The 19674-nt window shown below is 44.5% G+C and overlaps 1 protein-coding gene across 2 annotated transcripts in view; it reads right to left on the bottom strand.

The window, feature by feature from the left end:
* SMYD1 (SET and MYND domain containing 1) overlaps nt 1-19674 on the bottom strand; it is a 43944-nt gene that overhangs the window by 2812 nt on the left and 21458 nt on the right. Inside the window, exons 2-8 of one of the 2 annotated variants that reach the window (XM_083709549.1) lie at nt 15392-15568; nt 10646-10859; nt 9636-9766; nt 6716-6754; nt 2745-2937; nt 1644-1736; nt 224-387 (exon numbers count right to left, since the gene is read on the bottom strand). In XM_083709549.1, the coding sequence (XP_083565675.1) occupies nt 224-387; nt 1644-1736; nt 2745-2937; nt 6716-6754; nt 9636-9766; nt 10646-10859; nt 15392-15568 (1011 nt within the window). The remainder of the gene's footprint in view (nt 1-223; nt 388-1643; nt 1737-2744; nt 2938-6715; nt 6755-9635; nt 9767-10645; nt 10860-15391; nt 15569-19674) is intronic. The other variant, XM_083709550.1, reaches the window with a different exon arrangement.

The following is a 19674-nucleotide window of genomic DNA, read 5'->3' as shown; positions in this document are numbered from 1 at the left end:
CATGGGGTCACAAAGAGTCGGACACGACTAAACGACTAAACAACAACATTGTTACAGAAAGGTGAGTTGGCTTGCAGTCAGCATCATGTTTCATTTTGGAAAACTGTTTCAAAATCATTTTTATTTGTTGGATTTTTATTGCGGCTGTACGCTGCTACAATATTCGGTAGCTTTTAGCAGCCTAGAGATATTCCAAAGAAATGAATAAAATGGATATACATACATGTAACCATCCACCATTCGTTTTGAATAACCAGCTGCCTCGTCGAAGAGCTGGAGGTAAGAGAGAACTTCCGACATGATGCTGAGAATCCGGAGTAAGTAAAGGTTTGTGTCTCCCAGCACTGGGTCCTGCCTGTCCAGACATTCTCGACACAGCTTTACAACCTAGGACAAACCACACACAGAAAGGAACATCATAGAAAGAGGTACATTTGTGGCAGAACAAATCTGCCTCTGCAGTGCATAGCGCTGAAGAAGGGAGTTGGGACATATACGACCGGTTTCGGTAACCGCTTAACACACATATCCAAAATGGTATTTTGTTTCCCAAGAGGATAGCTATTCCTTTCCTGTACAGTTGTCATTGTCAGCTAGCGCACTATCATGTTTGGGGAATGGGGTGTTGGGTGTGTTGGGGGAAGGGTAGTACCACTGGTGGGGGAACACACCATACTCCTTCTGGGGTAGTTTGGTCCCCAACCCTGCACTCAACCCTCACACTAAAAGTCCAAGGTACTCATTAAACAAATTCCTGGAGTATGTGGTACCCAGAAGAGGACACCACTTAACCACCTGAGTTGGATGATAATCATCATCATCATCATCATCAAGACCAGGCTCAGGGTGGCTAACATCAGGTATAAAAACCATTGATTAAAATACAACTTAAAAACAGGATTAAGATATAACTTAAAATGCAGCCTCATTTCAGTAGAAGCCCAGATCAAAAACTGTTTGGGGGGAGAATACGTCAAATCTTCACCAAGGCCAACTATCCAGACTGGGCCAGATAAAAAGCCAGGGAAGTCCCCAAATAGGAGTTCCATCACAGAAGGAAAAAGAAAGGGGATCAGGCTGATTTCAAGCCAAAGGCCAAGCGGAACAACTCTGTCTTACAGGCCCTGCGGAATGAAATCAGATCCCGCAGGGCCCTGGTCTCATGAGGCAGAGCGCTCCACCAGGCCGGAGCCAGTGTCGAAGAGGCCCTGGCTCTGGTTGAAGCTAATCTGACTTCCTTAGGGTCCGGGACCTCTAGAGTGTTGCTATTTATGGACCTTAAGGTCCTCCACGGGGCATACCGGGAGAGGCGGTCCCATAGGTACGAGGGTCCTAGGGGGAGGCATCCTTTCAGGTAAGAAAGGACCTGGGCTGTTTAGGGCTTTATACACAAATGGTCAAACCTTAAACTTTGCCTGGCAGCTAAATATTTCTGTTAAGTTAAGGGAAGGAACTATTTTCATGTATTCTATCATTGTTCTTCCCAATGACTCAGAGCCTTCTTTTGGGCAGGCAAATGGGGATCAAGAAAATATTTTTTTCCCACCATGTCCCTAGCTATCAAATAATGTAGACGTGAGATGTAATTGTCTGGGTTTCCTCAACACATTAATAATCAGAGGACCACCCCTTCTGTGACTCACTTGGTGGTATATCCCTTCTGTGCGAGCCTCATCAATCTTTTCCAGGGTTTCCTTGGAGAACTGGATGACGTCCTTCACCAGTTCCTTGGAGGGCTGCAAGAGGCAAGGGAAAACGATTCAAATGTGTGTCTTAGGTCTTCCTGTCAGACTATTCCAAAAGTGCCCACCTGGCAACCCAATTATCCTTTCATTAGCAAAACTCCAGGATCAATTATATTCCTGATTGTGTACACCAGCCAGAGCTCAGAAATTCATTTTATAATAATATAATAATAATTTATTATTTATACCCCGCCCATCTGGCTGGGTTTCCCCAGCCACTCTGGGCGGCTTCCAACAAAATATTAAAATACAGTAATAAATCGAACGTTAAAAGCTTCCCTAAACAGGGCTGCCTTCAGATGTCTTCTAAAAGTCTGGTAGTTGTTGTTCTCTTTGACATCTGGTGGGAGGGTGTTCCACTAGGCGGGTGCCACTACCAAGAAGGCCCTCTGCCTGGTTGCCTGTAACTTGGCTTCTCACAGGGAGGGAACCACCAGAAGGCCCTCGGCGCTGGACCTCAGTGTCCAGGCAGAACGATGGGGGTGGAGACGCTCCTTCAGGTATACAGGACCGAGGCCGTTTAGAGCTTTAAAGGTCAGCACCAACACTTTGAATTGTGCTCAGAAACCTACTAGGAGCCAATGTAGGTCTTTCAGGACCGGTGTTATGTGGTCTCAGCGGGCGCTCTCAGTCACCAATCTAGCTGCCACATTCTGGATTAGTTGTAGTTTCCGGGTCACCTGCAAAGGTAGCCCCACGTAGAGCACATTGCAGTAGTCCAAGTACAGTGGTACCTCAGGTTAAGTACTTAATTCATTCTGAAGGTCCGTACTTAACCTGAAACTGTTCTTAACCTGAAGCACCACTTTAGCTAATGGGGTCTCCTGCTGCCGCCACGCCGCCAGAGCACGATTTCTGTTCTCATCCTGAAGCAAAGTTCTTAACCTGAATCACTATTTCTGGGTTAGCGGAGTCTGTAACCTGAAGCATATGTAACCTGAAGTGTATGTTACCTGAGGTACCACTGTAGAAGGAACCAGTTCAAGTTCAGTCACATACCTTTTCATTCCCCTCTTTCACAGCCGTCATCAGGTCGTCTTTGATTCCTTTTTGGCAATGCTCACAGGTGCAGTCAAAATAATACTGCTTCTTCAGCTGCTGCTTTCTGTCTTCACTAACATTGAGGAAATCTACATAGGAAACAGTCAGCTCTTCCCCGGCGGAGATCTTACCCAGAGCACGCAGCTCGATCCTGGTGTCAACAAGCAAAGAGACAGCGCCAGATAAACACCAGAGACTTGTCTGTATAGCTTTCCAGTAATATTAATATCAGGAGTGACCCACCACCACCCACGATGCCTAGGACGAAAGGATTACTTCCTAGAGCTGTGCATCCTTTCCACACAACCAAAACCCTGTACCAAGGTAACACAAATCCTGCATGAAGGAAGGCTGTATTTGGCTACCTGCATAAAAGGTAAAGGTACCCCTGACCATTAGGTCCAGTCATGGACAACTCTGGGGCTGTGACGCTCATCTCGCTCTATAGGCCGAGGGAGCCGGTGTTTGTCCACATACAGCTTCCAGGTCATGTGGCCAGCAGGACTAAGCCGCTTCGGCGAACCAGAGCAGCGCATGGAAACACCGTTTACCTTCCCACCGGAGCGGTACCTATTTATCTACTTGCACTTGACGTGCTTTTGAACTGCTAGGTGGGCAGGAGCAGGGACCGAGCAATGGGAGCTCACCCCGTTGCGGTGATTCGAACCGCCACCCTGTTGATCGGCAAGTCCTAGGCTCTGGGGTTTAACCCACAGCGCCACCTGTGTCATTTCAATAGGGCTGCTTAAATAGGCTTTGGGACTCCCCAGATTGCAGAATTGTGTCAATTTTTTTCAGACGCAATTCTTCTAAGGATGTTGCATGTAAAGATCTTTCAGTTTCCCCCACCTTTCCCCTTAACTTCCAGAGGGGTAACTGTGTTAGTCTGTTGCCACAAATAAAGAGTCTTTGGCAAGTTAAAGACTGACACATTTATTCTGGCAATTTTATTAATGTGGGACAGAGACCACAAAAGCTTATGCCGTGGTAAATGTGCTAGACTTTCAGGTACCACAAGTGTTGTTTAATTTTTTAAAAAGTCATTTATTTTAGGCATATAGCTCAGGAAGTCCTGCACAAAGTTCCCTGACCAGGTCCACAGCTGTTTATTTCAACAGTGTTACCCCATAACAGTTCATTAGGACCCTAGATTTGTCGGGGAGATGAAGAATACATATCTACGAGTGCTTGCTCATTGGCTGCAGGACCAAGGAACTGGTAGACTTCCAGATGTTGAATGCCAACTCCCACCAGTCTCAGCCAGCGTATCTAATGGTCAAGGATGATGGCGTTCCGCAACCCTGATTTGCAGGGACCAATAGCAAACATCTGCCACAGTGCACTCAAATTCAATCACAACTTTTCAATTGAAAGCACCACTCTCTTTTTAAAAAAGGATGTTCCTTTACATGCCACATTAACCATGTTCATAATTAGATGCACACAGGTTTAAAAAGACAACAATGTGTTAGTTGTGGAGACTTAAGTTTCAAGCATGCAACATCGCCCAACAAAGGCCTTTTTTAAAATATACAATCAGCTATTCTATCTAGAGACATGCAAGCAACCGTTTCCCTTGTAAACCATTGGAGTTTTGACAGCCTACTTTGCACCCATGACCCAAGGTGAGCCAACCAACTCAGGCAGCTGTGGGGCAGTCCTTGAAGGCATAACCTGCCACCTCCTTGGTAGCGCCCCCCACGAGCAAATAGGAGGCACTTCTGGTCTCCTCCCATCCTAAGGCATAACTGAGAGCAGGATCCTCCCCACCGCCCACCACCAACAGCCTTGGATTCCCACTTCAACCATCTGGTAAGATTGATTTGATTCCCCTGCTCGTCCCCAGTGCAGAACTTCACCCATCCCTTCTTCTCTGGTGGGGCGTAGGGATGCCATTTTGTGGTTCCAAAATGTCTTGGACCGGCCCTGACCACCAGGAATGCTTGGAATAACCCTTACAGTTTTCGCAGCCCCCAAATCTCTCCCCTCATTGCAAAAGGAGGAGGTAACCAGTGGCAGGAGGTTGATGTGCTTGCTTCCACACTCCAAAGCACGTGGACCAGCCTGCCCAGAGGACTTCGCCCTTCTAAGCATGTATTTTTAAGCTGCGTGTAATTAATTGAGCACACCATCTCTTGCCAGTCATTCCCTCCCTCTTCACCGAGGTAAAGGTAAAGGGACCCCTGACTGTTAAGTCCAGTTGCAAACGACTCAGGGGTTACGGCGCTCATCTTGCTTTACAGGCCGAGGGAGCCGGCGTTTGTCCATAGACAGCTTCCGGGTCATGTGGCCAGCATGACTAAGCTGCTTCTGGCGAACCAGAGCAGCGCACAGAAATGCCGTTTACCTTCCCACCGGAGTGGTACCTATTTATCTACTTGCACTTTGACGTGCTTTCGAACTGCTAGGTTGGCAGGAGCTGGGAGCTCACCCTGTTGCGGGGATTCGAACCGCTGACCTTCTGATTGGCAAGCCCTTCTTCACTGAGGTACTTAGGTTTATTCATTTTTGTTATCATTACAAAGGGAGCCAGTGGCAAGGGTGAGCACACCAGAAAATTGTAATATGAAATGAATGGCAAAGGATTAAAAGAAGAAGATCACACATTGATTTCAATAGGGAGAGTTCACCAGGTGTCAAGGAAGGAGTCAGGGACAGGTCAGCAATAGCCCCCAAGGTGTCAATGAAGTTAAATCTTTATTCAAAGAAACAAAACGGCTCAAGGCTCGTGAGCAGCCTGTAGGTTTTGCCCCCAATGAAGAAGCTTCAAGGACTGAAGATCCTTTCCTTTCTACAGCTCCCCAAATCTCCTTCCCCAAGCAACCTGAGGCTCCTTTGCCTTCTCTCTCTTCGCTCTGCCCTCTCCACCCCTCTCCATGTTCTGGGAGACAAGGTGGAGAGGAGCTGGACACTGTAGCAGGAGGAGACTCCCTCACTTCTTCAGCACCCTGCTCTCTTCCTCCCCAGCCTCTGCTTCTGCATCGGAGTCTGAACTGCGCTCTGCCACAGCCTCTTCCTGCTCACTAAGCCCTGTTGCCTCTTCATCTTCCGACACCTCCTCCTCCCAATCTGCTCCCTCTGATCATTCATCCCTGTCCCACCACCAATCCCCAGTCTCTGAGCTTTCTTCCCTTGGGGGTTCCCCAGCTGGTTCCTTCCACCATTCCTCTGCATCTAGCCAGTCCAAGACACCATGTGCTCAACTCTCTTCCATTGAAATGAATGAAATTTAGCATCTATTGTGTTATTAAGTTAATACATAAAATTAGACATTTTTTTTTAAGTACTTAACTTTGGCTGGATTGTCCCCATGGGATCTACATCTACTCATTCCCACATGAAGAAAGAGGATCCACCAAGAGGGCTGATCTTTGCTTAGAAGACCTCAGCAGAAACAGGTGTCACCTTGCGGCCTAGAACTAGCTAAACTGATAAACACCTGCGGCTTTTGCCATTTTAATCGCTTTTAAGGTTTTGTAATTCTAAACAGGGGCCTGAAAGTGTTTGTCAATGCAGCCAAAATCAGAGTATCAGACAATGCCACGTTATTTGCTCTTGTAATAAAAGATCTACTGGATCTACTACGGTTACCATCGTTAGAAATTCTCATGCTATCATTGCCAATGAAAGAATTGGAGAGAAAAATAAATTGGAGCAGGCATTAAGAGGTATGGGGAAGTTTGTCAGAGGAGAGGGGGAATTATTGTCATAATGACTACTTTTTTAAAGAAAGACTCTACAAATGCAGGGATTACAAAATGAAGGGTTGGGTTTAGTGGGACTTTGCATAGAGGTGGTAGAAAGAGTAAAAACAAAGTCATCTTTGTAACTTGGTTATTACTGCCTGTGGGACTTTGGGGTCGGTACGGGGGGTGTTCGAGCGGGATAGCAGTGAAAGGGGAAATATTATGGTATCAAGGCCAACCCACCTCATCTGGGTGTGGAACATTGATCTTACAGCCTGATGACTGAAAGAAAGAAACAGACATCTGCAGTTTGACAGAGGTAAACACACTAAAAAAAGAAAGGAGAAAGGGCAAATGGAATCCATACATTTAGTACATCAAATGTTAGCGTACAGCTTTCGAGGGCCAATGTAGAGATCAGAGGCAGCAGTGAAAGTAGCATATCAAATTGCAAGTTGGAGTCCTAAGTCACAACACTCTCCTCCATGACTTTACAAGGCTATCGGCAGGCGACGGAATTGCCACCCCTTTCCTGCAGCCTTCAAATGGGCATAGCTGTCAACTTACAGATTGGAAAATAAGGGACCAGCAGCCTCGAAAATAAGGGACCAGCAGCCAAAATAAGGGATTTTAGTCAACCAGCTGACATACGAAGTTAAAAGGGACCAGATAATTTTGGAGAGCAGCGCCGGTTTTTAGCCCTTCATTTCCAGAGCTTGCCGCTCAAGACACCAGCTGAGGAAACACTGCAATTAAATAACTACAAGCAGCAACCACTTTTTTGCGCAAAACAAAGTCCAAGCCAGGAAGATGCTGCTGCAGTTCTGTATCTTTTCTCTCGTGCTCCATCTGCAGCTCTCAGTTCCATCAGGTGGGGCGGGAGGAGGGGGGGAAATAGCGCCCGAAGTAAACCCGCAGATCAGACCATCTATGCTAGTCTACCACTACAAATCTATGGGAGAAGTGCTTGCGGTCCTTCCTCTGCTTTCCCCCTCTATGGTCAGCCTTTGGAACACCTGCCGCCTCCTCCTCTCTCTGATCTGCTTTCTCTATAGTTGCCCCCGCTCTTCTCTCAAGGCTCCTCAGCAATTCATAGGCTGCCCATCTCATCTGGGTTCTTCGGCGGCACAGCCGCAGTACAGTCTAGCAGGAGCAGCGGCAGCGGCGGTGGGCAGAGGGGAGGCCCCAGGCAGAGACGCTCAGTTCGGCGGCCGCGAGGAGGATGGCGGCAGAAGGGCCCGAGGCTCCCGCCAGTCCCAGCAGGGAGGGGCTCCCAGGGGCTGAGGCTGGTGAGAGGAGGCCGGAGGGGGGCAGGCCGGGCAGCCAAGCAACACAGTTGGAGCCTCCCTCCTCCCTGGCCGGCAGGGAGGGAGGGAGAGGAGCTGCTTCCTTTGAAACCCAGGAAATTTAAGGGACATCATCAATAAGGGACAGCAGAGGGACACAGTGCTGGGATAAGGGACTTTCCCGCCAAATAAGGGACGGTTGACAGCTATGCAAATGGGCTCTAAAGACTTTTCATTCCGTCAGGCTCTTAATGGATTTTATCAGTGGCCCTCCCTATATGTTTTGTACAATTGAATGTGCTTTTCATATTTGTGCCGTTAAACTGCCTGGCTGAGAGATCTCAAGACCCATTTGGAAGCTTCCTTCCTCTCAATCGACAAAGAACCATTTGAAATCTCATGGGGGGAGCAGCCGCGAGGGAGCCATTGGGACTGGAGAAACTACAGACAGAGGAACGGTTACACACTTCTTCACTCCCAATTGCCCCTGCTCAACACAGGGGGAATCTAGACACATATTTAAAACGTTGCTTTTAAAAATAATGTTTTCAAAAAAAAATATTGAATTTGTCATAGCTCGCCATCACCATCTAGTGTCACATTTTTATAATGCACTTTGCAACACACTTTAAACATTTATTTGCAAGCTGTATAGCCAAGTCCACAGTTTTTCTCTCTCTTTAAAAACTGAACAGGCTGCTAATGGATTGTTTCATAACAACTATTTGAGTGTTTACTTAGGCCTTCGAAAGCTCAGCATAGGATCTGTTCCTTGATGCTACTTGATGGATGATCTCTTTTGCTTTGGGGGAAGGGTTTTTTTTTTAAAAATAAATTTGCTGCTTGGGAAGAACCAACAATACTGTGATGGCAAAGATGAGATGAATTCCCTAGCCCAGCAACTTCCCATGCACTAGCTGGTATCAGATCTGTCCTGCGACTTACATTTTCCTGTTTCTGTTCTGTTCAAACTGTGATATGCTTTTGTTGCAATATTTTAGTCTGACTGTTTTGAAACTTCTCTAATAGGATAAAATGTAAAAAAAGAAGAAGTAGTAGTAGATCAGACTGTTGGTATAAACCATCTCCTTCCTTATGACACCACTTACCTGCCAGGCAGATAAATGCATAGTTTCTGTTACAAGCTTTTGGTTTTGGAGGAAAGATATTTCAGCTATGCCTTTAACTACAGCTGCAGATTCTTTAAAATCCAGGCTGGTGCCACCTGTCTGCTTTTAGGGCGGGGGGGGGGGTGAAGAGGAGCTTCCATCTTGCAAAGCTATGCAGTTTGCATGACAACAAGCCTGCAGAACCACAAATGCATGCACAAAGTTGCTTAATCGTGTTAGAAATGAACCGAAAAGGATTTGTGGGGAAATATGCCGATGTGTTGAAAACCAACATTTGGCAGCTTCACTCTGGTGTTCGCTTAAACTTCACACGTTATCCATTTCCCCTAACTTATCTTCAAGACCCAAGATTGTTCTGCAGGGTTGTCAAAATCACACATTCTGAGCACAACCTTTAGCAATGTTCTCGGCGCAAACCCCACTGATATAGTAATGCTCACATACAGCTCCCAATCATTTTAGTGGGACTTGCAGAGGAGAAGCTTCCAACGGGCTGTGTAAATTTGCCATTTTCTAATGCGTTTTCTCCCCACTGCCCCAAGAACTGATAGGATCTTTATCAGTGACTAGGTCCCAATGAAATGTTAGAAGCCAACAGAAACACTCACAAGAATGTATTTTCATGCAGCTCCAAAACACGAATCAGCAGAGCCAGGCAACCTCTCAGCTCAGAGTAGATTAATTTTCTGGAAAAACCCTGAGTTGACAAGCTTAGTTTCTCATATCGATGCACAGAAGATGACTTACTTGCCATTGTTAAAGATGACCGTGCAGTTGGGCCAACAGTCATGGTTCACCAAGCAAAGGTTTGGGAAGATACCCACACCAACTGCCTGCAGTCCCCGTTGATCACTCAGAGTGAAGCCATTGCAGTTTATCTATTCCGCAAAACAGAAGAGCAAGACAGATTAGGGGATCTGTGGATCTCCAGAACAGGAGCAGCCAAGTTCTGTATTCTCAGGACTATTTCCTGGATGGTTTTTGAAAGGTAAAGATAAAGGTATCCCCGACCATTAGGTCCATTCGTGGATGACTCTGGGGTTGCGGTGCTCATCTCGCTTTATTGGCTGAGAGTGCCGGCATACAGCTTCCGGGTCATGTGGCCAGCATGACTAAGCTGCTTCTGGTAACCAGAGCAGTGCACGGAAATGTGCTTCTGGCACAACAGAACACCGAAACCAGAGCAGCGCATGGAAACGTCGTTTATCTTCCTGCTGGAGTGGTACCTATTTATCTACTTGCACTTTTTTGGTGTGCTTTCGAACAGCTAGGTTGGCAGGAGCTGGGACTGAGCAATGGGAGCTCACCCTGTTGCGGGGATTCGAACCGCCGACCTTCTGATCGGCAAGCCCAAGAGGTTCAGTGGTTTAGAACAGAGGGCTAAAAAAACCTGACTAGCTATCATTAAAAAAAGAGACCAATAGGGTTAAAACCAGCTTGCAAGATAAGCGGTCTTCAAAAAGTACAGAAGATGTTAAAATACCAGGGAAGACTTAGTAGAACAAGAAAGCCTGGTTTTCTTGCCTTACAAATACTCCAAAATCTGAAGCAAGGTTAGTCAGCTGGGGTCTTGAGAACCACACAAAACCCACATTAGATCCCTTCTGTTGTATAACCTGAATCAGCACATGCAAAAGCTCCAGCAGAACCCCCTTATGCCTACATAAGGTGGCACTAAATGGTGGGATGAGCAGCACAATCTAACTACTGTAGCTTTTCCTTTTTTCGTCCAGGCTTGGGTCACTAGGCAGACTTACCACACCCAATATGTGAGAGATGTACGTCATGCCAAATTGCTTGTTGTCAGGTGGCCAGAACTCCAAGAAGCTCTCCAGGTCGATCCTCATCTCCTTCTTCTCTTCGTCTCCAAAGTGATCTACGTGGTTCTGTAGGTTGTCAATGGAAACCAAGCATCCCTCTGTCAGGCCTCCTCCTTCTTTCTCTATTCTCCACAAGATTCGGGCAGCCAACCTAGTAGGCCAAAAATGTGCATTTAACCACTGGGCCTTAAGGAGTTACCTGCCCACACAATAGGGGGAGGATCTTACCTGGGAATTGTCAGTTGGCTCCAGAGCTTCTCCCACCCTACCCACCCTCAGTTAAGACTTCTTTTGCAGGTTAACCTTTTCTCCGCTGGTACGTGGGCGCTGCTATGTCAAGGTCTCTGTTGAAGGGCCAGAAAGGAATTCTCCTGCATTGGCAGGTTTGCCTTTCCCGTAGCAAAACGTCACAACTTTGGCGGTATCAGGCCTTGGGCGGAATCCTTTAGTCTATCTTCCCTGAATTGGGGGGGGGCGTGTAGTGGTGACCCACTCCCCCCTCCTCTTTGTGGCGGCAATACCAGGGTTCCCCATTAAAGGGGTTGTTTGAGGGCAGGCTCTGGCCATATGCCTAGAGGTTGTCATTGCTCTCCCCTATGATGGTGGCATAATGGGGGTGGGCTCTCTCTGCTTGAAGATACAGTGAGGGAAATAAGTATTTGATCCCATGCTAAATTTGCCCATTTGCCCTCTGGCGAAGAAATGACCAGTCCATAATTTTAATGGTAGGTTTACTGTAGCTGTGAGAGACAGAATCTCTGACTTTTGTCTTCTGGGTTTCTGGGGGTTTTCCTGTTGTTATTCTGTCTCTCACAGCTACAATCGCGTTCTCAATCCGGCCCTAGGACTGTCTAGGAATCAGCATGTTTTTACATGAGTAGAATGTGTAGAATGTGGCCAGTGTGGTGTAGCGGTTAAGAGCGGTAGTCTCGTAATCTGGGGAACCGGGTTCGCGTCTCCGCTCCTCCACATGCAGCTGCTGGGTGACCTTGGGCCAGTCACACCTCTCTGAAGTCTCTCAGCCTCACTCACCTCACAGAGTGTTTGTTGTGGGGGAGGAAGGGAAAGGAGAATGTTAGCCACTTTGAGACTCCTTAAAGGGAGTGAAAGGCGGGATATCAAATCCAAACTCTTCTTAATTTAAAATGCATCTCTGGGTTATTTGTGGAGCCTGCCTGGTGTTTTTACATGAGTAGAATCTGTGCTTTTATTTAAAATGCATCTCTGGGTTATTTGTGGGACATAGGAATTTGTTCATATTTTTTCCCCAAAATATAGTCTGGTCCACCACATGGGACAGCCCACAGCTGAAAAAGGTTGCTGACCCCTGGCTTTGACCTATTGCTTTGTCATTACATTCCATTTGTTAATCCATATGTAGACCATACTCAATTGATAATCATTTGATAATATCTTGCCTGATTTTGTATTAATTGCTATATATATTCCATTTTCCATTTTCTGTATACAGTAGTACCTCGGGTTACAGATGCTTCAGGTTACAGGCGCTTCAGGTTACAGACTCCACTAACCCAGAAATAGTCCCTCGGGTTAAGAACTTTGCTTCAGGATGAGAACAGAAATTGTGTGGCGGCAGCAGGAGGCCCCATTAGCTAAAGTGGAGCCTCAGGTTAAGAACAGTTTTAGCTTAAGAACGGACCTCCAGAACGAATTAAGTTCTTAACCTGAGGAACCACTGTGCATTCTACATTCCATAGCATTTCCATTATCCATTTCAATTCAGCTCTGTATAGCAATAAACCCATCAGATGTCAAGAAGATAAAGAACAAAACATCTGAAGGCAGCCGTTATGTTTTTATATGTGTTGAAAGCCACCTAGAGTGGCTGGGACAACCCAGCCAGATATGGCGAGGTATAAATAATTTAAATTTAAATTATTTCAGTTATGTTCAGTAGCTTGTGGTTTGTCTTGGTATTTCTAAGCTTTTATTCCCTGTAGCTCTGGGGTTGCTACTGAGCAAAACCGAACTTTGACTGGGATCCAGTGAGTGTTAATGCATCGACCAGGGTTTGGCATTGTGTTCACTGATGTTGACTGGATCGTCAGATTAGCAGTATAGAAAGGAAGACCTTCTTGGGTTGCTCTTGCTAACAAAGCAGATTTCCCCCCCTGTGCATTTGAGAATGGAAAATTCATGCTGGTATTTCCCTCCTGCTACAAACACAGTCACAGCTGGCAACCTTCCATAGCCTGAAGCATACTTTCCATTACAGCTCAGAATACCTTCCAGTCTCCTGTATCACAATGGAGTATTTTTAGCCACTTCTATAAATAGGACAAGTTGATAAAGGAACCCACAGTGGCTGAACCTGATAGAGAACAAGTGCAAATTTCTGACGGTAGCTTAAGATATCTTCCTCTTAACTCCTTGAGATACAGTATCTTCTTGTTTCAGGATTTAGTGTTATAGGAGGTTTCTAAATTATTATTATTATTATTATTTAATTACTGGAATTAAAAATAATAATAAGTGGTGGACAGTGGGAAAATAAGACATCCCCCACCTTCTTTTTACTGATGTCATTTGCCTCCAGAAGGGAATATCTGGTTATGTGGCAAACATAATTTAAAATCATTGTGCCCACAATAGAAATCAGGGCAAACTGTCCTTGGTTAGCAATGGTCATTTTAGGCATATTTATATGTTGTTGCTTTAGCTCTCAGGAAGGCTTATAAATAAGTTATATAATATATATATATATATATATATAATATAACATAATATATAATAATATAATATATTATATATTATATAAAACATAATAGAGCAGCAGCCATTAAGCAATATTTAAATATGAATAATGGCAATATTTAGAATAATTGGGCTAATTTTTAAAAGTCTTCAACTGGTGCCCAAAATACAGCAGGCTTGGAAGCAGGCAAGCTTGCCTTGAGAAGGTGTTCTAGAGTCAGTGCACCATGATCATGTTTTTGTGTACACTGCTTACTGTTTGTTTGTTTGTTTATTTATTTATTAAAGTTGTATCCTGCCCTTCAACTGAAGATCACAGGGCAGTTCACAACACAAAAACACAAAATGCATAATAAAACAAAAGGAAAAGGAAAACAAACCAATAACCACCCCCCTCCCGTGAGCGGTTTATAAATTCTTCTAAATAAAGAAATAAAATAATAAAGAAATAATAAAAGAAATAAAGAAATAAAAATAAACAGCATCGTGAAATATTTTTAAAAATTGCCACATCACATGCAGAACACAGATCTCTGTTTGTTCTCATCAGGTTGTGGGACTATACCAGATCTACCCGTGAAAACATCTGGGTCCCCTGCAGATGTTTGAAAAGCTGTTTAACAAGTGACAGTTCTGAATACTGATCCTACTGTCCTACTGTCACCAATACTCATTGCATGTTGTGGAGAGACCACGCTCATGCGTTGGGTAGGAAGAACAAGACACCAAGCAGCCTAGAGAGATTTTTCAGGACCCTGGACAGAGCACAAAGAGCAGAAGACTTGTTAAATGCTTCACTTCAGTCCTTGTGGCCCAGACGGAGATCCTTCAAGGAGAAGCCTTGTGGTTAGAAGTCTAGTAGTATTTCCGGAAGGTTTTGAGTTCTGGGGAAAGAAGTAGATGCACCCAAAGGGATTTCCAAGTTGGAAATCCATGGGGTGGTTATAGGGACATAGGAAGTCATCAGACTATTGGTCAAGCTGGCCTAATGCTGTCTACAACATGGGTCAGCAAGGTTTATCGGCCATGGGCTGGATCACTTCTATGGAGATCGTCCGTGGGCCAAACTGGCGCAGCGTGATGCCAGAAATCGCGTCTGCGCATGTCCGTGGTGTCAGAAATCACTTCTGCACATGTCCAGGCGCCGAAAATTTTTCCACCTTCACTGCATCAAGCAGTTGGTCCCTTACCTTTCCCACCCCGACCTGGCCACAGTGATCCATGTGATGGTCACCTCCAGGCTTGACTACTGTAATTCGCTCTACGCTGGGCTGCCCTTGAAGCTGACCCAGAAACTCCAGCGGGTGCAGAATGCTGCAGAGAGGCTCCTCACGGGGGCTCTGCCATGGGAGCATATTCGCCCAGTGCTTCTCCAGCTGCACTGGCTCCCAGTGGAGTACAGGGTCAGGTTCAAGGTGCTGGTTTTGCCCTTTAAAGCCCTTCACGGCCTAGGACCCTCGTACCTACAGGACCACCTCTCCCGGTATGCCCCATGGAGGACCGTAAGGTCCATAAACAGCAACATCACAGAGGTCCCTGGACCTAAGGAAGTTAGATTAGCCTCAACCAGAGCCAGAGCCTTTTCAACACTGGCTCCGGCCTGGTGGAACGCTCTGCCTCATGAGACCAGGGCCCTGCAGGATCTGATTTCTTTCCTCTGCCTATAAGACAGAGTTGTTCCACCTGGCCTTTGGCTTGGAGCCAGTTTGATTCCCTCTCCCTCTTTCTTTTTCCTTTTTCCTTTCTCCTCCTGTGATGAGGCTGCATTTTAATATTTTAATATTTCAATATTTTAATGTTGTTTTTAAGTTGTATTCATTCAACTTGTTTTTATTATTGCTAGTTAGCCGCCCTGAGCCCGGCCTTGGCTGGGGAGGGCGGGGTATAAATAAATAAATAAATAATATTATTAATAGCCCTTGATCAATTAATTACACACATTCGTTGGCGACCAGCCTATTCACGCACCTGATGTTTTCGTTGGGCGCTTTCCCATGCCTCTTGATGGCCGAGCACTCATTCTTGTGGTTCGCCCAGGCATCCTTCTGGCAGGTTCGGTCACAGTAATGGGCAAACTTGCACTGACCGCAGCGCTGGAGCTTCTCGTGGCGCTTAAAGCAGGTGTGGCAGACCAGGTGGGTGAGGCTGGAATAGAGATTCCTGGTGAGACCGGAGGGGCATCTCTCTGCCTGACAACAAACCCCAAATATTGGATTCTTTTGCCCCACTTTTGGTGCCTGCCAAGCAGCCCTGCCATGATTATGACAATATTTTATTCTCTTGTTAATTATGCTGTTTTCAATGTGCATTTTATATTTGACTTCACTTAGCAGTGGTGTTTTTAAAAAACGTGTAAGTTTTTTTTTTTGTTAATTTGGTTTGTGTTAAACATGTATTCTGTAGCTGACCTCCTTTGTAATGTTTTATTTTGAAATCTTTAAGATAACGTTTTAGTTTTCTGTTACCGTATTTTTTGCTCTATAAGACTCACTTTTTCCCTCCTAAAAATAAGGGGGAAATGTGTGTGCGTCTTCTGGAGCGAATGCAGGCTGCGCAGCTATCCCAGAAGCCAGAACAGCAAGAGGGATTGCTGCTTTCACTGTGTAGCGATCCCTCTTGCTGTTCTGGCTTCTGAGATTCAGAATATTTTTTTTCTTGTTTTCCTCCTCCTAAAACTAGGTGCGTCTTGTGGTCCGGTGCGTCTTATAGAGCAAAAGATACAGTAATTATGTTGCTTTGACTGTATACTCTATATTTGATTTTCTTCATATTGTTTGTTTGATGTTTTAATATTCTGCAAACTGCTTTGTGATTTTTCTTAAAAATATAAAGTGTATAGAAATGAAATGAAATTATGAAATGAAATGAATAAATAATAAAGGAAGCAGACTCATTTGTAGCCATTGGGGGGGGGGGAGTGCACTTTGTCTCTTACTAGTAAAATACCACAATGCCCTCCCAATCTTACCTTTTTAATTTTATATCAGGATATAAGCATAACATTATCTAAACAACTGGTTTCCCCCCTCTTAAACAGCAAATTTCCCCATATACTGTATACAACAACTTTCCCCATGAATCTATATACATAGTTGGAGGGTGCATGCCCCTCAGGTCGCTCATTTGAATACTTTGTAAAGGGATGCAGTGTTCTAGCAAAATCATTCATATCAGCTGCATCATTCAGGGCATGAGCTAGTTTCTCAGATAAAGCAATTGTCCACATTTCCTGTTGTGTGATATAGTAGATGATCCAATATTTTGCCATTTTTTGCTATGTGTTGGTACAAGAAGAAAAGCAATAAGTTCCCTGTGCAATAATTTAAAATGAGTATCTTTAAAGATTGTTAATAAATGTAGGCATGGGTTGAATTGTACATCCTGCTTTGAAACAATCTAACCAGTGATCCTTCTGAAACAGAACAGAAGAAACATTAGCCTTGGGCAGGGTTTGCCCAAGACATTTTAGTACAGTGGTACCTGGCCTTGGTTCTCAAACTTAATCTGTTCTGGCAGTCTGTTCCAAAACCAAAGCATTCCAAAACCAAGGCACGCTTTCCCATATAAAGTAATGCAAACCGGATTAATCCGTTCCAGACTTTTAAAAACAACCCCTAAAACAGCAATTTAACATGAGTTGTACTATCTAATGAGACCATTGATCCATAAAATGAAAGCAATAATCAATGTACTGTACGATAAAATAAATAAGACAGTAAAAATTAAAATTTTTATTTTTTCTTACCTTCACTGATGATAGTCATTATTTGGATGGGAGGCTTTTATCCATTCCCACAATCACACACACAATCAATCAATCAATCAGCAACTGAACTGGGTTCCACACAGTCAACAAAAACACATAAACCAAAACAGATTCAAAAACAAAAACGTAAAATAAATAGCAAAAACAATAGCACCAAACTTAATCCATTCCGGAAGTCCGTTTGACTTCCGAATTGTTTGAAAACCAAGGCGCAGCTTTTGATTGGTGCAGGTGCCCCGGGAACAATAGCCAACAGCCGCATCAGATGTTTCACTTCTGAAAAATGTTCGCAAACCAGAACACCTAATTCTGGGTTTTCGGCATTTGGGAACCAAGGCATTTGAGAACCAAGGTACCACTGTATGTTAATCCACAACCATCCTCCACTCCTAAACACACCTCAACTTATATGGAACACAATATACCAGCCCACAGTAGCAGCAGCACATTATTCATAATCCAGTCTCAGCACTCCATGGTTTATACTGTTTATGCAATACTAGGTATCTGTGCACCACTGCTCATAGCATTGCACCATGCATTTATAAAGTGCAGTTTATAAAGTAGCAAAATATTCGTGAGATATCACAAGCAGAAAGTGGAACTATTGGAAGAAGGAGCTCCCCATCCACACTCCCCCCCCCCAACACACATATTCCATACCGGTGAATCTGTGGACAATCATTTCATTATCTATAGGTTCACGAGGAGCCAAATGAAACCGTGTTGGGGGTTTGGCCCCTAGGCTGCCAGAGTTGTCTGCTTGGACTTCCCAAATGATCTCTGGGGCAGGCTAAGATGTAATGCATTTGTGATGTACTGCTATTCACACAGGCAGGCAGGCAGACACTTTATCTTACAAATGTCTTGCTCAACCCACAAAGAAATAAAGAAAATATTAAGAATATCATATAGTAAAAGGCCAGAGGCATTCCTTTAAGGACTTTTAAATGATGATATTCCAAAAGACAAAAGTAATTTTTTCTTATATGCAACGTCTGCAGCAAGAATCCTGGTGGCTAAGTATTGGAAAGGGAATCAGTTACCCACTAGGGGAGAGTGGTTATGTAAGCTTTCAGAATACTTAGAATTAGCCAAATTGACAGACATAATAAGTGAAGTAAAAAAAGAATGGGAGTGCCTAAATGAATACCTCAAAAGTCAAGGTTAGAGGGCAGAAATCTGGCTGAGTCTGGAATAACCTTGTGAAGTGAAAGGACATGAAAGAAGGATTTATATCTATATGTTAGGATCGAGATGACAAGGAAAACAGGAAAACAGGAAGACACAATGAGAGATAAAGGAGGTGCTGTGGGATTGGTGGAAGTCAATGTTTTGTTTTGTTTTAGTATTTATATTATTAACTTGTAAGATATGGATTTGTTGTTTTTTTTAGTTGTTGCTTTTTTAGTTTATCGAATGTTGGGTTTTGTGTGTTGTGTATTGTTATTTTTCAATATTTTTCGTGTTGTTGTTGTGTGGAAAATACTAATAAAATTTATAAAAAACAAAACAAAACACAAATGTCTTGCTCAATTCTGTCATACTCCTAATGGGTGATGGAATTGGATCAACTGGCAGTTATACATACACAGAGTTGAGTATTACAGTGGTACCTCAAGTTACAAACACTTTGGGTTACAGACTCCGCTAACCCGGAAGTAGTACCTCGGGTTAAGAACTTTACCTCAGGATGAGAACAGAAATCACACGGCGGCGGCACAGTGGCACTGGGAGGCCCCACATTAGCTAAAGTGGCACCTCAGGTTAAGAACAGACCTCTGGAACGAATTAAGTTCGTAACCAGAGGTACCACTGTATATGGAATAATGAACTGCACTTCTTGGTGCTTATTTAGTGGTTTGTAGAACACCTTTGTCACCTCTCAGGCCGTGGCAAATGGTTTGGCTGCAGCTGCTCTTTGCACAAGAACCAGCTGTCTCCATAAATTCCATTTCAAATGTAGGGGACATTTAGTCAAAGGTGACACAACAGCTGCAAGCCCGCCTCTCTCTGCCTTTCAGATTCCATTATAGATCACGGTTTGCATGAGGAAATGTGGGCATTTGAGTTTTAAAGCGTTAACTAGTAAACGCTTTTTAAGAGATGATGAAATGGTTCCTTGGCTTGAGAGAAATAGGGAACCTACCAGACAACATAGAAGTTGGAACAGTGATAAAAACCTCCGTGGGCATTGCTGGTCTTTGAAAATACCACTTGGTGTGCACATACTAGCCAGCTTAAACTGGCCCGGTGCCAAGCATAATTTGGGCTTCAGACAAGAGTGCAGTGTGGGTTTTAAAGATGCATGTTTTAATAGATCACAGGGCAGGGACTTGGAAGCTGAAATGGACAGAGCTTCTGGTGTCAGTTAATAACTGCTGTGGGTGAGGAAAGAATTCAGGATGAGGCCCAGTGTCAAGAAGTGAGGCTTTTGCCCTACAGAACATGAAAAAACCAAGGGGAACAAACTACAATAGACTCT

Source organism: Podarcis gaigeae, assembly GCF_964106915.1.
Source record: "Podarcis gaigeae genome assembly, chromosome: 13".
In the NCBI taxonomy this organism is placed as follows: Eukaryota; Metazoa; Chordata; class Lepidosauria; order Squamata; family Lacertidae; genus Podarcis; species Podarcis gaigeae.
This window is presented reverse-complemented; position numbering and strand designations above follow the sequence as displayed.